The sequence below is a fragment of the Octopus sinensis genome, linkage group LG14 (genome assembly GCF_006345805.1).
Source record: "Octopus sinensis linkage group LG14, ASM634580v1, whole genome shotgun sequence".
In the NCBI taxonomy this organism is placed as follows: Eukaryota; Metazoa; Mollusca; class Cephalopoda; order Octopoda; family Octopodidae; genus Octopus; species Octopus sinensis.
In genome coordinates this window covers 28300754-28320125 of record NC_043010.1, presented here as the reverse complement: position 1 = coordinate 28320125, position 19372 = coordinate 28300754, and the positions used below count along the sequence as shown (strand labels likewise).

Genomic DNA, 19372 nt, shown 5'->3' with positions numbered 1-19372 from the left:
GCATCAATGTAGCCAATGGATGACTCTCAGTCGAACACGGTGTTGGTCATTAATCGTGATGGTCACATGGGAATGAATTTAATTAGAGATCTGTGGAGCTAAACATCACCAACAACAACAACACCTTTGCAACAAATTGTAGGTTGGGGATAGATGATATGTAAAGGTACAAGACCAACCAGTTCTGAGGAGCAGAAGACATTTTATACAATATATTCCCCTCTCAGATTCCCACACTTATTGCAGTGGTCCTTCAGTTTTTCTAAGCCTGATAAAAGAACTCAAAAGGTCGGGCCTCCAACCAGGCTTATTGTGATGCCCTTAAAGACAGGAACTTTTCAACACCCCTTCATATATATATATATATGCAAATGGGTGATGAAAAGTCCCTGGCTTTGGGTAAAAGGAAATACAAGAGGATCAATTAATTATGATTTTATCCAATATATTCCCCTCTCAGATTCACACACTTATTACAGCAGTCCTTCAGTTTTTTAAGCCCTGTAAAAGAACTCGGCAGGTTGGGCCTCCAGCCAGGCCTTTCATGATACTTTTAAAGCCAGAAACTTTTCAGGACATCCTTGTATATACACATATACGCACACCTTCCTATCAATACATACTCAATATATATAGACACACACACACACACACACACACACACGACAACCTTTCATGCCATTTTCTCTTATCTCTATCACTCACACACCAAAGTTATGATTGAAGACAATTACCCAAGATGCCAGACTATATAATTGAGCCTCAAACAATGTAATCGCAAAGCAGAAGTATAAATGTAAATGCATGTTAATACTTCTGCCCTTGCGATTAATAAACAGCACATAACTAATATAAACCAGTGGTTGATATTTACTCTTCCTCAGACAATTATTTCTAATTGGCATTTTTAAAGTTCCCTATTATTAATTTAACTTCCCCTTATCACTGTATGTTTGTTCTATTCACACACACTCACACTCATGTCTTCAGACATACACACACACACACACACACACACACACACATACACATGCATTCAGACACATACATGCACTCACATACACATGCACATGCCTTCAGACACACATGCACATGTGTGCACACACACACACACATGCCTTCAGACACACACACACACACACATATACACAACTAATAACCTTTCCTGTTGTAAGAAGAAGGTCTGAAATTTGACGGGAAAAGACTAGTGAATTACATTGACACCTGCCCCCTAATACTCAACTGGTACTCAATTTATCAACCCCAAAAGGATGAAAATCAAAGTCAACCTCAGTGGATTTTGAACTCAGAACGTGAAGACAGATGAAATACCACTAAGCATTTCACCCAGCGTGCTACCAATTCTGCTAGCTTGTCACCTTGATATTAATAATAATAATAATAATAAAAATCTTTTCTACTCTAAGCACAAAGCCTTAAATTTTTTTTTTTTGGTGGGGGCAGTTGATTAGATCGATCCCAGTACGCAACTAGTACTTAATTTATCAACCCTGAAAGGATGAAAGGCAAAGTCAACCTCGGCGGAATTTGAACTCAGAACAATTCTGCCAGCTTGCCACTTTGATATTAATAATACTAATAATGATGATGATGATAGTGGTTTCAAATTTTGCCACAAGGGCAGCCATTTTGGGGGAGGGGATAAGTCGATTACATCGACTCCAGTGTTTCACTGGTATTTAATTTATAGACCCAGAAAGGACGAAAGGCAAAATATACCTTGGTGGAATGAGAACTCAGAATGTAGTGATAGATGAAATACCACTAAGTATTTTGCCTGGCATGCTAACAATTCTGCCAGCTCACCATTTTAATAATAATAATAATAATAATAATAATAATAATAATAATAATAATAATAATAATAATAATAATAATAATAATAATCCACTCTACTAAAGGCACAAGGCCTGAAATTTGTTGGGGGGAACTAGTTGATTTTATTAACCCCTGTATTTCACTGGTACTTAATTTATCAACCCCAAAAGGATGAAAGTCAAAGTCAACCTCCGCAGCCAACACAAAATTAATGACATTAGACATTCTTAGATGTTGGTACCCATTGAGTGAAGTAGGCTTTGCTGAAGAGATCCAAGTTATTTTGAAAACTGTTTGGAAAGTCACCATGACTTCCAGAGATCAAACTTACCCACCCCTCTTCCACCACATACTTCTATTTAGTTTTCAAAAGTGAAATTTCAGGATTTCATTCCCTTGCTCCTTCAGAGAATAATTTTCATTAACACTAAAGGTTTTTATTCTTTAGGGTTACAATTAACTTTAAACTATTTTCTCTTCACTTCTTCAGGTTTGACACCCAGCGTTCTCCATACCGAAAGCAACCTTGGAAAGTTTCCCATGGTCTTCATTATTTTAAAAATAACTTAACTACTGTTTTTTTCCCCATGAATGGTGTCTTTAAATTTCTGACTCTCTAAAAGAAAATCCTGTTTTCTACAACTCATTACAGGTCACAGAGGTACAAATATGTCTATGTGATATGAAGTTTGCTTCCCAGCCTCATGGTTTCTGGGTGAGACCAACTGCATGGCACCTTGGGCAAATTTCTTCTTTTATAGCCTCAAGCACACCAATACCTTGAGAGTGGATTTTTTACAAGGAGACTGAAAGAGGCCTATCATGTAGTTTGCATAAGTATGTGTATGTATGTATGTGTGTGTGCGTGCGTGCACCCGCAAATGTGTGAGAACACATGGTCTAGTGGTTAGGGTGCTGCACTCACAATTGTGAGATCATGGTTTCAATTCCTAGACCAGTGCGTTGTGTTCTGGAGCAAAACACTTCATTTCTCATTGCTCTGTGATCACTTTGACACCTGGCATGTGGTAGACTTGTGCACCTGTTCAAGCAACTCTCTCCTTACCTTCACTTCATGTCGTAGTCGTAAACGAATGTCACCGTCTTGCAAGTGGTGTCCTTTGTTTCTGATCTTCTGTGAAAACATGTTTGACTGTGGGGGGAAAAAATGGAACCTTGCTTGGATCGGGCGAGGGTTGGTGACAGGAAGGGCATTAAGCTGTAGAAAATCTGCCTCAACTAATTCCAAACAACCCATGCAGGCATGAAATAGTGGAAGTTAAAGGATGATGATGGTGGTGGTGGTGATGGTGGTGGCGACGCTGCTGGTGGTGGTGGTGGAGGTGATAATGATGATGATGCTGCTACAGCTGCCACTGATAATGATGGTGATGATGACGACAGTAATGACAACGACGACGACAATGATGAAGATGATGAAAATGATGATGATGGTCGTATTGGGGTTTTTTCGATTTTGGTACGTGAATATGTTCAGTTACCTTTGAAATGCACCCCAAATAAATATTGATATATTAACACAAACTCCTCTATCTCTCTAGCTTTTGGTTTCACTGTATTGTTATTTCTAATTATCAGAATTAATTACACTTCATTATTTTTTTTTCTTTTAAGTTAGCTATTGCATTTAATTACATTATTGTTAATACACTGTTTTTTTTTTTAATTATACTAACATTAAGTTATCTATAACAGATAACTCCAGAGAGAAGAACTGGCACAATGTGCTAATTTATCAATTAATTCCTGCCAATTTTCCCCTAACTTTGTGTTAACGGCAGATTGTTAAATAACAAAGTTAATACATAAATGTTAAGAATTGCGATGCAATTATTTCATTTACTGTATTATATGGGTAAATGTAAAGTGATTTACCACAAATTCATAATACAAAATAAGAAAATGGAGAAATACATCGAAATCAAATATCAATTACCAGATAATACTCAATCACATACTTTATTAAACCTCCACATAAGAAACTATAAGGTTAACATAATGATGTAGAACACTGTTTTGTTCTACGTCATTATGTTTAACCTATAGTTTCTTATGTGGAGGTTTAATAAAGTATGTGATTGAGTATTATCTGGTAATTGATATTTGATTTCGATGTATTTCTCCATTTTCTTATTTGTATATATATATATATATATAAAACTTAGATAAAACTTAGATATGTTTCGACCAGAGATTGGTCCAGGCCATGTCTAACTTAATAGCACCACCTGATAGGATTATTCGAATCCTGTTTAAGTCAAGTTTTGTTCAAGTAGTGAGTTCTTGTTGGGTGAGTTGTATCCAGTTTTGTTCAAGTAGTGAGTTCTTGTTGGGTGAGTTGTATCCAATTATGGGTGGCTTATCTGGTATTCTTTGAAGGAATCTATCCAGACTCTGTTTGAAGTTGATGGGATCCTTTTCCTCTTTGATCTCCCTCGGGACAATGTTAAATAGGGCAGGGCCTGTTGAGGAAAAGAAATTATGTTGCAGTGTACATGTATGTTGTGATCTTGAATTTGGCAGGGCACGTATAGCCCGTGGTCCAAGTCTCGGATGAACCTTGAAGCTAATGTTTAGGTCGTTTGGGCAAAGTTGGCGGTATATTTTCCACATCGTACAAATGATGTACCACTCACGGCGACGCTGGAGGGAGTAAAGTTTCAAGGCTTTAAGGCGATCCCAATAGTCGAGAGCAGCCATGCCTTCAATTTGTTTAGTGAGAGCCCTCTGGGGTGACTCAATTCTGGAGATGTTTTGTCTTGTGTGAGGAGACCACAGTGGGCAGCAGTATTCAAGGTGTGGCCGTACAAAGGATGAAATATATATCTTCTATAGATATATATGTATATTTTTTCTAGGTCTCTCTCTCTCTCTCTCTCTCTCTCTCCTCTCTATCTATCTATCTATCTAATCTATCTAGCGTATAGATATATATTATATGTATATATATATATAATATATATATATATATATATATTATATATATATATATATATAAAGGGGTTTGTATGATTGTGTGTAGAGATTATTCAAAGAAATTACAACTCTGTTTTTATGTTTTATTATATTCTTTATGATATTAATGTAGAATATAGAATATATAATATAAATAATATATATATATATATATAATATATATATATATATATATATATATATAGTAAAATGAAATTTTACTATATATTGATTGAATTATTGGATAGATGAATATTGAATATCAAATATTAAGGGACTTGTATACTTTCTTGCATTATAGCAGTCTTCAAGGTCCCAGGTTGTGACAGGAGTGTTTCAATATATATATATATATATGATTGATTGATTCTAGTTTCAGCTCACGAGCTGTGGCCATGCTGGGGCACCGCCATATATTTATACATATGCAAGATTGCCACACCCGTGTGGGCTTGTGTATCAGCAACAGAGGCTGCACCACTATCACTAGCTGACACAAAACTTTCCAGTGCATATCTATGGTCTTTCAAGACCCACCGATGCCTATAAGTCACACACATGCATGCACACACACACACACACACACACACACACACACACACACACACACACACACACACACACACACACACACACACACACACACACACATTCTAGTTCAATGAATCACTCCCTCCATCTCTGCATAGACCCTTTCCTTCAAGCGGTAAAAAAAGGGGAAGAGGGAATAAGGAAAGGGACATGTGAACAGATTGATGGAGGAACCTAGGTGGGAGTTCTGGCATAGTGGCGCCTTATATTTAAATGAACCATCCATCTGTTATTGTCATCAACCAGTCACATTTAAGAGATTTCAGTCACATGAACTCCAATCACATGACTATAGTTCCATTTTTTTTTCCCAGAATTTTCTCAAATGTTCTACATCTGTGACTTTCTGAGAATCAACGATTAATGTCAGAGAAGTTTTATACACAAATTCGTATTTAGTTTTCAGTGTACCCTACATACATACATACATACATACATACATACATACACACACATACATACATTCATACATAATTACATACATACATACATACATACGTACACACACACATACATACATAGATACATACATACATACATACATACATACTCACACACACACACATACATACATACATACATACATACACACACATACAAACATACATACACACACACACATACATACATACATACATACATATATACATACATATATACATATATGTATATATGTATGTGTATATATACAAATATATATATATAGATATATAATAATATATATATATATATACTTATACATACATATATACATATGTACAATTGTGTGTATATGTATGTATGCATATATGTACAAATAAATGTGTGTGTGCATGTATATATATGCTTATATGTGTGTGTATGTATGTATGCATATATATATATACACACATATATATACACACTTATATATATACATACATATATATATACACACACACACACACATACATACATATATGTATATATATGTATGTGTATATATATATATATATATATATATTGAGAGAGAGAGAGAGAGAGAGAGAACAAGAAAGACAGAGAGACAAACAGAGAGAGAGAGAGAGAAAGAGAGAGAGAAACATATACACACAATATATGTTTAATTTGCTTACAATTGTTTAAACTATAACAATCTCAAAATTACAAAAATGTTTGTACTTTAAACAAAAGTCAAATGTCAAAGTTGAAAGTTTTGTTGAAAAAGAAAAGATAAATAAAACATATGTCAAAGTTCACACCAGGGAGAAAATAACATCTTTTATGTTTTTGTGTTTTGTTTGTTTCAGTCTTTTGGATTGTGGCAATGCTGGAGCACTGCCTTGGAGGGTTTAGTGAAGCAAATCAAACCTTGTACTTGTCTTTTTTTTTTGTATAACCTAGTATTTATTCTATCAGTTTTCTTGTGTTTACAGAGATGTAAACGAACCAACACCAGCTGTGAAGTGGTGATAGTGGTGGGGATAAACACTAACACAAATTCGCACACACGCATAGGTACACACACATACACTTTCTCTCTCATGCACACACAGACACACGTACATGCATACATACATACATACACACATGTACACTCATACATACACACACATACATACATACATACATATGTACATACATACATGGTGGCTGTCTACCCCATATGCAGAGTCTGAGCACCTTTTGTACATATACTTTAGATCCATCATGGCGTTTGAAGTGACCTTTTAAACCAGACAATGTATTGAAAAAATTGCATATCTGATTTGGACCATCAAGAGCTGCAGCTAAGTTCTGATCTTTGTGGATCTTAAAATGTCTTTTGAGACCTCCGTTAGATTTGCAGACCATATGGCATACACGGCATACATACACACACATACATACATACATACATGCATGCATGCATACATACATCATACATACATACATACATACATACATACATACATACATACATGCATACATACATGTATGCCAAGCTTCTTTCAAATTCTGTCTACCAAATCCATTCGTGTGGGTTTGGTCAGCCTATAGCTATAGCAGAAATCATTCACCTAAGGTGCTCTGCAGTGGAGCCCAAGAAATTCAAAACCAGATGGTTCTCAACAACAAAGCAACACCTGAGCTGATATAAATATAAATAAAAATTAAAAAATGGTATGAAAATGTTAATAAATCAATTCAAAACATGATTCATTTAAAGCAATTTTATTTTCAAGATTCTCATAGTATAATTCAAATAAAAGGAAATTTGATTTTCATAGTTCTGGTCTGTTTTTCATTTATCTTCCAGAGAATTCCGAGGTCATAGTCTAATTAGTTCAAGCTGGAAAAGATAAGAGTTTTAAAAATCATAAATCTTCTTAGATGCAATGCTAGATCTTATAAAGGAAATGTTTTGTTTCCCAAAGTAGGTTTTGAGGAACTCCAGACTCCATGAAAGACTCTTGGAGTTTTGTGAAACAAGGTGTCTTTTAGTATATATTAATGAAATATCTTAGAAAAAATTAATGTACAGAACTTTCAAACAATTCTGCCAGCTTAATAATGGTTTCAAATGTTGGCACTAGGCCAGCAATTTCAGGAGAGGAGGAAAGTCAACTATATCTACCCAATACACAACTGGTACTTATTCTATAAAAAAAAAAGTATTTTTCCCAGCTTGCTAACAATTCTGCTCACCCCCTTAACAACAATAATAACAATAATGGTTAATAATAATAATAATAATAATAATAATAATAATAATAATAATAATAATAATAATAATGATAATAATAATAATAATTATTATGGAGATGTAGTTGCATAGCAAGTGACCTAATCTGAGATTGTGTGCTGAAACAAAAACAATTGCAGTATGGAAAGTATTTATAAGCCATTTAAGAACACCCAAAAACTTAGATTCACTTCAACACTTAAATTTAATGTGTGTCAAAATATTTTCTTTACTTTGAAACTGTGACCTATTCATTGATGAAATTTCGGGCTGCAGCATGGAATTTTGTCAGCGAACAGGTCACGGTTTCAAAGCGATGAAAATACTTTGATAAATTAAATTTAAATTTTGAAGTGAACCTAACGGTTTTTGGGTGTTCTTAAATGGCTTATAAACACCTTCCATGCTGCAATAATAATAATGATTTCTTTTCTTTACCACCACAAGGACAGTCAACAATTTGTGTTGGGGCTTAGATAAAAGATGAGAAAAAAGGAAATGGAAAAGACTGTGAAATGGTGATAAAAGTATACACAGCAAACAAAACATGTAAGGGCAAGAGTGATGCAGTTGTCCTGGAGCTGGAGAAATTGCAGCTTGAGTCAATCAAGGAACAGTACAGGCATGAGTTGGTTGGTTTGACAGGATCTGATGGGTCTGAAGACTGCATCATGCTCCAGTGTCTCACTACTTTGGCATGGTCTCTATGAATGGTTGCCCTCCCTAATGCCAACCACTTCATAGTATGTACTAGGGGCTTTTCTCATGTTTTTCTCATTACTCTGTGTGTGTGTGTGTGTGTGTGTGTATGTGTGTGTGTGTGTGTGTGTGTGTGTGTGTGTGTGTGTGTGTGCTGAGTGCCTTTTTCTTTTATTTGTTCATGCACAATGGTGAGAGGACAAGAAAAAGGTTCTCAACTCATTTAGTAATAGTTACATATATTATCATTCAAAACAGTTTGATTCAAGCCTCAAACTTTAAGAGCATTCAGTTTATGAATGCTACACTATGATGTTCATATATGTATGAATATATGTATACATACATATACACGCGCACACACACACAAATATACGTATACACATACATGCCCATAAATCAAAATATTTTAAACAAAAAAATATTAATAATAATAATAAATAATAATAGGGATATATATATATATCATACACACACACACACGCACACACACACACACACACACACACACACATGCACACACACACATTTACACATGAAGGGTTGCTGTAAAGGTCCTGAATTTAGGTGTATCGTGAAAGGCCCGGCTTGAGGTCCAACTTTCTGGGTTCTTTTACAGGGCTTAGGAAAAGCTGAAGGACCGCTGCAATAAGGGTGTGAATCTAAGAGGGGAATATATCGAATAAAATCATAGTTAACTGATTCTCTTGCATTTGCTTTTACTCAAAGCCAGGAACTTTTCGACACCCCCTCATGTGTGTGTGTGTGTGTGTGTGTGTGTTTGTATGTGTATATATGTGTGTGTGTGCATGTATATATAGCTGTGTATGCATGTGTGTGTGTGAGTGTGTGTGTGTGTGTGTGTATGTATGAATATAAATACATATATGAATGTCAGTGTACAGCATTCACAAACTGAGAGGAGAAGTCTCTTCTTCCATGCTCACACACTTGAAACATTCCATTTAACACACACCATCCTTCCACTCTCATTAACTGTCCTCTAAACAGACCTCATTTTTAAATGAACTCATTTTGTCCATCACTTCCCAAAGTCCTTCAACCCAGGTCTCTTTCCATACAGCCCCCCCCCACCACCACTACCACCGCCACCACCGCCACCACCATACACACGTGCATGCACTTATATCCCCCCCCCCGTATAAGTAGGGAGAACAGGTTTCTGTTGTTTTATGTAATATCTATTGTTCACTGAAGTATCAGCCTGTCTCTCTTTTACTCTATTTCCATGCCTTCTTCCACATCAGTTCCATCTATAATCATTCTCTCTCCCCCCCCTCTCTCTCTCTCTCTCTTGATTCCTATGTAATTAGAGCCATCTATCTATTTATCAGTATGTGTACGCACATGCACAAGCACACACACATAATTATGTACATATATGTAGATGTGTGTATATGGATATATATAGGTATACATCTATATATACATATTAACATATATATATATAATATATATATATATATATATATATATATAAACATATACTATATAGAAAGATAGACAGACAACCAGACAGATAAATAGATTGATTGATAGATAGATATACTCATAAATAGATAGAAAGATAGATAGATAGAAAGATAGATAGATAGATAGATAGATAGATAGATAGATAGATAGATAGAAAGATAGACAGACAAATAGATAGATAGATAGACAGACAGATAGATAGATAGACAGGTAGATAGATAGATAGATAGATAGACAGACAGATAGACAGACAGACAGACAGACAGACAGACAGACAGACAGACGGACAGACAGATAGATAGATAGATAGATAGACCGATAGATAGATCGGCAGACAGACTGACAGACATATTCATTAAACTTTTTACAAGGAAAAGTGTCTGACAGTGACTTCGAAGTTTCGACTTGCTCATCTATATCAGCTCTCACCATGAACTGTTTCCTTGTAAAACCTAGTAAATGTGTATTCCTCAAAAGACCATTGAATAATTCTTGAGATTCATGTTGAATTCCTTTTATACATTACTCAACATAAAAGCCAAACAACATTAGTATATATCGTACGTTATAAGTACCTTATACACAATACATCATATTCTTTTATTCTTTTATTTGTTTCAGTTATTTTTGACTGTGGCCATGCTGCAGCACTGTCTTAAGGGATTTCTTGGTCAAAGAAATCAATTCCAGGACTTATTCTTTGTAAGCTTATGCTATTGGTCTCTTTTTTACAGGGATGTAAACACTCCAACATCAATGGTCAAGAGATGGTGGCAGGGGAGGGACAAACACAGACACAAAGACACACACACATAAACACATACACATGCACACACACACACATACACACATACACACACATTCTTTTATTCATTTATTCTTTAACTTGTTACAGTAATTTTGACTGCGGCCATGCTGGGGCACTGCCTTTAGTCGAGCAAATTGACCCCAGGAATTATTCTTTGTAAGCTTAGTACTTATTCTATCAGTCTCTTTTGCTGAACCACTAAGTTACAGGGACATAAATACACCAACATCAGTTGTCAAGCGATATTTGGGGGACAAACACAGATACACAAACACACACACACACATACAATGGGCTTCTTTCAATTTCCTCCTACCAAATCCACTCACAAGGCTTTAGTCAGCCTGAGGCTATAATAGAAGACACCTGCCCAAGGTGCCACACAGTGAGACTGAACTCAGAACCATGTAGTTGGTAAGTAAGCTACATACAACATAGCCACACGATGGGCTTCTTTCAGTTTTCGTCTACCAAATCCACTCACAAGGCTTTGATCTGCCTGAAGCTATAGTAGAAGACAATTAACCCAAGGTGTCACACAGTGGGACTGAACCTCCAAACCATGTGACTGGGAAGCGAGCTTCTTACCACACAGCCACAAAGTCTGAAATATAGGCATGAAGTATAGTCACAAAGCTTGAAATTCATCAGGAGGGAGATAGCCGATTACATAAATTACAGTACTGAACTGATGCTATTTCATCAACCCTGGGAGGATGAAAGACAAAAGGTGACCTCGGCGGAATTGGAACTCAAAATGTAAAGTTCAATGAACTGCTGCTAAGCATCTTGTCAGGCATTCTGACAATTCTGCCTTATAAGTATATATAAAATATATACAGATATATAAAATGTGTATATAACATATATAAATTATTCTTTTCTATTCTAGGCACAAGGCCCGAAATTTTTGGGGAGGGGGCCAGTCAATTAGATCGACTCCACTACACAACTGGTACTTAATTTATTGTCCCTAAAAGGATGAAAGGCAAAGTCAATCTCGATGGAATTTGAACTCGGAACATAAAGACAGATGAATACCGCTAAGCATTTCGCCCTCCATGCTAACATTTATGCCAGCTTGCTGATTTAAATATTCTTTTCTACTCTGGGCACAAGGCTTGACATTTTGGGAGAGGGAGGAGGGCCCAGTCGATTAGATCGACCCCAGTATGCAACTGGTGCTTAATTTATCGACTCCGAAAGGATGAATGACAAAGTTGACCTCAGCGGAATTTGAACTGAGAACGTAATGACAGAAATACCACTAAGTATTTCGCCCTCCATACTAAAGTTTCTGCCAGCTCACTGCCTTAACATATATAATATATTACGCACACGCACACACATACACACACACACATACATACACACACACACACATGTACACACTCACACATACATTTGCACACACCTTCCTTCCTCTCTGTTTGACTCACTTCTGAATATTGTCAGTCCACATTTAATTGTACAAATATTATCTGGAACACAGGAAGAAGTTTCAACTGTTTAACTATTTCACAACAGTAAGAATGTCGGTGCCTGTTGCCTTTGGGTTATTACGACTTGAGGATGGTTTGATGAAAGCTGATACATCAATCAGTATTAAACAGAATATGTGGCCGTCTTGTGGTGTAGGATGCTACCAGTAATGGTACAAAGAGACATCAAAATTCTAGTAATACCAATAATCTCTTTCATCATCATCATCATCATCATCATCATCATCATCATTGTCCTCACCACCACTACCACTATAACCATTATTATCATGATCAGTTTAACATTCACATTTTGATGCTTGCATGGATTACATGGAATTCATTAAAGCAGATCTTCTACAATATGGTGCCCTTTCTGACACCAACATGCACTTGTTTCCAAACATGTCCCTAGCCAGACATGTCTTCACAGAAGACTGGAAAATGGAAGAAACTGCTTATATGCCTGGGATGCTTGTTTACAACTATTGGGTGATGTCAAACACACACACACACACACACACACACACACACACACACACACACACATGTATATATGTATGTATGTATGTATATAAAATTTGAAAGAAAGCCTGAAAAAAGTAGGTACTTATTTCCATCTGAATGAATAACTATTTTTAATTGAAGCAATAAATTTAATTGCAAGAACAACAACAAAACAGATGACTTACATTAGCACAAGCTGTTACAAGCCCTCATTTTATGCTTTTCAATGTACACAGCCTCTCAGAGTACAGACGGCAGCATTTCTTTCAGTACAGACGCAGTCGTTACAATCCTTTTTGAAGGACTCTCCAACCTTGTAGAATTTACCATTGTACACGCAACCTAGTAAACGAGATCATTTCATTATTAGTCGATGATGTTGTAATGAGAATGAAGGAAGGAATGAAGGAAGGGCGGAATATCATGGGTTTCTTTCCAGGGCTCAATACCATGAATGTGTAAGATGGAAATATATTCTGTTGAACCTTACAACCTATGATACCAGCATGAAAGACAAACAGCCAATGCTACTGTTACAGCTGCCAACACACACACACATCGTATGATTTCTATGATAATCTTATAAACTGACAAGGCAAGTTGAGTTTAACCCAAGGCACTAGGTGGGAGTCGTTAACCAGCATCAATATAAATGCAAAATCACTGGTCATCTGGCTCTGCATGGACGCTGAGGGATCTTGCCTTCCTTATCAATCATTAAGATAAGGTGCTTCTTGTGGCTATGAGTTGCCTTAACTCTTATTTCTAGCAATACTTGTGTTGACTCATGTTTTCAGTCACTTTGGTGATGGATATATTTCTGCCTTTTGGTTATAAAATTGGGAATAAGCCACACTTAATATTTATATATATATATCACTTGTAAAAAACATAAATCCGAAAGAAGAAGCACACTCTAAGATTTAGAGAAGTATATATCATTTTGAAGAGGTCATGGGCCAACAGGTTTTTGGAATCTGGACGATACGCCATGAAGCTAAACCCTTTATGGACAGATAACCGTAGGTAATCACATAAACCAGCTTTCCCTATTTTTAATATATATATATACATATGTGTGTGTGTGTGTGTGTGTATATATAAGTATGTATGTATGTATATCTATGTGTGTGTATACATCCTTTCAAACAGGGGCAGATCTCAGCTCAATACCCTTAAATATGAAATTAAAGGCCACACAAATACCTTTTGGGAAGCAGAACCTCCTTGTACAAGCTGCAGCACCATTTCTACCACAGCGACAAGTGTTGCAGTCTATTTTGAATGTTTCTCCTTTAGCATAGTCTTTTCCATTGTGGTGGCACACAGCAGTGGATCTTTTCTCTGAAACAGAATTCAAATGTTGGAAATTTAATAAAATAAATATATAGATAAATAAATTATGGATATTGCAGTGTGTTTAAAAATTTTACCAGCCAACCACGTGGTTTCAGGTTCAGTTTCACTGCATGGCATCTTGAGCAAGTGTCTTCTACAATAACCCTAGGACAACCAAAGCCTTGTAAGTGGATTGAGGCTGGCAGACTAAAAGAAGTCTCTCATATAATACATACATGGTGGGTTGTCTACTCATTGTGCAGAGTCTGACCACCTCCTCTACCTATACATATGTGTGTATATATATATATATATATATGTATATGTGTATATATGTGTGTGTGTGTATATATATATATAGGTGCAGGTGTGGCTATATGGTAAGTAGCTTGCTTACCAACCACATGGTTCTGGGTTCAGTCTCACTGCATGGCATCTTGGGCAAGTGTCTTCTACTATAGCCTCGGGCCAACCAAAGCCTTGTAAGTGGATTTGGTAGATGGAAATTGAAAGAAGCCTGTCATATGTGTGTGTGTGTGTGTATTTGTATGTCTTTGTTTGTCTCCCAACATCGCTTGACAACTGATGCTGGTGTATTTATGTCCCCATAACTTAGCGGTTCAGCAAAAGAGACTGATAGAATAAGTACTAGGCTTACAAAGAATAAGTCCTAGGGTCGATTTGCTCAACTAAAGGTGGTGCTCTAGCATGGCCTCAGCCAAATGACTGAAACAAATAAAAGAATATATATGCATATGTATACAAATATATATATATATATATATTGACCGCTAGCTCCAAAAGATTTTTTTATTCTCTCTCTGTTTATTTCCTCTTGTTTCTTTCTGTTGAAGAGCATAGGCTCAAAACGTAAAAGACTTTCTCACATTCCCAAGCATTAAACTAATACACCTGCTTGTTGTTTATACACCTGTCTTCGTCATTTGTTTTTCTGTAAATTTCAACTAGATACACACATATATATGCATACACACACACACATATATATATATATACACACATACATACATACACACACATATGTATACATACATGCATGCACATATACACACACACATGTGTATGTATATACATACACATATATACATATATTTGTATGTATGAATGCATATCACTTCAGATTTCTCTACAATTAAAGAACCAACCTATTGGCCCCTACAGAATCCCTTGTATTACTTTTGCTACTCAAATCCTAAAAGAGACCAGTAAAAATGAACCCACCCCTATCACTATCTTAATGCCCTGTCTCTCTTCAGTAACCATCACACTTGAGTGAAACATCCTTTTCACTGATTTCATTAGCATCCAGCAATACAATATCAAATTAAATGTTAGATGTAAGCACTGGTATGGATATGTGGTAAGAAAATTACTTCTGAACTGGTTCCAGGTTCAATTCCACTGCATAGCACCTTGGGCAAGTGTCTTCTAATACATCTCTGGGCTAAGGTGGCAAGCTGGCAGAAACATCAGCACACCAGGCAAAATGCTTAGCGGTATTTCATTTGTCTTTACGTTCTGAGCTCAAATTCCACTGAGGTCGACTTTGCCTTTCATCCTTTCGGGGTTTGATAAGTTAATTACCAGTTATGCACCGGGTTGATGTAATCAACTTAATCCCTTTGTCTGTCCTTGTTTGTCCCCTCTATGTGAGCAATAAAGAAATAAGAAACATCAGTGCACCAGGCAAAATGCTTAGTGGTATTTCATCTGTCTTTACGTTCTGAGTTCAAATTCCGCTGAGGTCGACTTTGCCTTTCATCCTTTCGGGTTTGATAAATTAAGTACCAGTTGCATACTGGGGTCGATCTAACCGGCTGGCCCTCTCCCCAGAAATTTCGGGCCTTGTGCCTAGAGTAGAAAAGAATATATCCTTAGGCTGACCAAAGTCTTGTGAGTGGATTTGATAGACAGAAACTGAAAGAAGCCTCTGTGTGTGTATGTATATATGTGTGTGTGTGTATGTATATGTGTGTGTGTGTGTGTGTGTGTGTGGTGTGTGTGTGTGTGTGTGTGTGTGTTTGTATGAGTATGTGTCCTTGTGTTTGTGATTGTCCCCCTCACTACCACCATCACCACCACCACCTCTTTGCAACTAGTGGTGGTTCGTTTACATCCTTGTAACTTAGCAATTTGGCAAAAGATACCAATATAGGATTAGTACCAGCCTTTAAAAAATAAGTACCGGGGTCAATTTGTCTGACTAAACCCTTCGAGTCAGTTGCCCCAGCATGACCGCAGTCCAATGACTGAAGCAAGTAAAAGACAAAAGGTACCTTTAGGTGGGCAGCTCTTCTTTGTACAGGCTGCGATGCCTCCTACAAGACAACGACAGACGTTGCAGTCAATGTGGATTAATTGTCCTAATTTGAATTCTTTCCCCTCATGGTGGCACACTCCTGTGGACCTTTTTTCTACAAAGTAAAAAAATCCATATGTTGGTAATTAGATATAAAAACAACAACAACAATAACATCAACAATAATAATAATGACAACAAGAGCATTCAGAGAGTGCAAACCTCTGCCAAGGCAACACCAATGTCCTCTCAACGATTAGCCGGAGATGATTTTTAAAATGAGAATATCTGAAATAAACTCGACTGCTCTCACAAATGAGAATACTAAAAATGAGCCCAATGGCTCTCAAAAATGAAGTAAAAAAACGGGAAAAATAATCAAGAATCCTTGTCCATTACTGGATTGATCCCAAAATCTAATCAGTTTGTACAAGTCATGAAGCCAAACATCCCTGAAAGTTTCATTCAAATCCATCCGAAAGTTCTTCAGATATCTTGTCCACAGACAAACAAACATGACTGAAAACAATACCTCTGCCTTTGCTAAGGCATAGGCACTACTACTACTACTACTACTACTACTACTACTACTACTACTACTAATACTACTACTACTACTACTAATGATAATAATAATAATAATAATAATAATAATCTTGTCTAGTGAATGCACAAAGCCTTGAAATTTTAGTGGAGGGAGCTTGTCAATTACATCGACCCCAGTGTTTCACTGCTACTTAATTTTTCGATCCCGAAAGGATGGAAGGTAAAGTTGACCTCTGCGGAATTTGAACCCAGAATATGAAGACAGATGAAACATCACTAAGCATTTTGCCCAGTGTGCTAACGATTCTGCCAGCTCACCACCTTAATAATAACAATGATGATGATAATAATAATAATAATAATAATAATAATAATAATAATAATAATAATAATAATAATAATAATAATAATAATAATAATAATGATAATAATAATGAAAATATAGAAGCTATACTTGGATCCTCAACAGTACACACTGTCCAAAAAATAGCCCTACTAAGAACAGCCCACATCCTACAAAAGACACTATCCATCCAGTTATATAACCTAAACAAAACAATCCACAAATGCAAGACACAATCTATATAACATTTACCCAGTGAAATAAACTTCCACCATCAATCCAGAAAACCAAAGCATTACACACTCAACACACAATGCAAGCAGTAACACAACAAAAGACTGCACCATACCCCAAGAGGGGAGAAAACTAACTCAGTACAGTGTCAGGAAGGGTTTGCACGCTTCCAACAGCAGAAAAGAACACACAATGCTGCAGACACCCTAGCAATACGGAGGTGTAGCAGGTGATGCAGTAGAAATTTGCTTCAGCCTACCAAATATTGAACAGTTACTCTTTTACTCTTTTACTTGTTTCAGTCATTTGACTGCGGCCATGCTGGAGCACCTTTAGTCAAACAAATCGACCCCCTGGACTTATTCTTTGTAAGCCTAGTACTTGTTCTATTGGTCTCCTTTGCTGAGCCAGTGAGTTACAGGAATGTAAACACACCAAATTCGATGGTGGGTGTGGACAAGTACAGGCACACAAACACACAAACACACACACACACACACACACACACACACACACACACACACACACACACACACACACACACACACACACACACAAATATAACTCTTTCTTCAACAAGACATTCATCACAATATACACACCCATCAACACACAGCTGGTCACATTCCAAACATATTGAAAAGACATTCAACACAACACACACAGGTGGACATAAAACCCATTAAATAAATGTTTTTTAGTTACTCCTTTGACAGGAACACACAAAGATTTCTTTTAGACAATAGACAGTTAAACCCCTTCTCTTACTCTCTAACACTTTGAACTCTATATCAAACTATATTTTAAGAGGACATGTTCTTGACCACCAGACAGAAGATAAACTGTTTCTACTTCAAATGTTTATAAGTTTTTACTGATAGTTGATAAGAGGAGATTCATCATTGAAACCAGCAATATTTTCTTTATATAATTTTAAAAATTGCTTTTATCAAATTATATGTGGCTGTGTGGTATGTAGTTTGCCTACGAACCAGATGGTTCTGGGTTCAGTCCCACTGTGTGGCACCTTGGGCAAGTGTCTTCTGACCAAAGCCTTGTGAGTGGATTTGGTAGACGGAAACTGAAAGAAGCCCGTCGTATATATGTATATATATATGTGTGTGTGTGTTGTGTGTGTGTGTATGTTTGTGTGTCTGTGTTTGTCCCCCCACCATCACTTGACAACCGATGCTGGTGTGTTTACGTCCCCATAACTTAGTAGTTTGGCAAAAGAGACCGATAGAATAAGTATTAGGCTTACAAAGAATAAGTCCTGGGGTCGATTTGCTCGACTAAAGGCGGTACTCCAGCATGGCCACAGTCAAATGACTGAAACAAGTAAAAGAGTATATACAACGGGCTACAATTATATAATTTTATAACGGATAAGTAGGACTCTATAAGCTAACGTGACTTTTGCTCCCAACCTTCGAAGAAGGTTGTAATTTGAAGGAGTTGTGGAGTTGTGTCTGCTATTTCTAGCAAATGGGACATCCGCAGAGAGGCTTTAGTC

General features: G+C 36.5%; 1 protein-coding gene across 9 annotated transcripts in view; it reads right to left on the bottom strand.

Annotated features, from left to right (window-relative positions):
• Positions 1–7562: 7562 nt before the first annotated feature.
• Positions 7563–19372, bottom strand: part of LOC115219295 (kielin/chordin-like protein) — a 34398-nt gene continuing 22588 nt past the window's right edge. For 8 of the 9 annotated variants that reach the window (XM_036508758.1, XM_036508763.1, XM_036508761.1 and 5 more), the window contains 4 exons: positions 16714–16851; positions 14285–14422; positions 13264–13420; positions 7563–7696 (listed from right to left, as the gene is read on the bottom strand). In XM_036508758.1, the coding sequence (XP_036364651.1) occupies positions 13302–13420; positions 14285–14422; positions 16714–16851 (395 nt within the window). In that variant the 3' untranslated portion in view covers positions 7563–7696; positions 13264–13301. The remainder of the gene's footprint in view (positions 7697–13263; positions 13421–14284; positions 14423–16713; positions 16852–19372) is intronic. The other variant, XM_036508760.1, reaches the window with a different exon arrangement.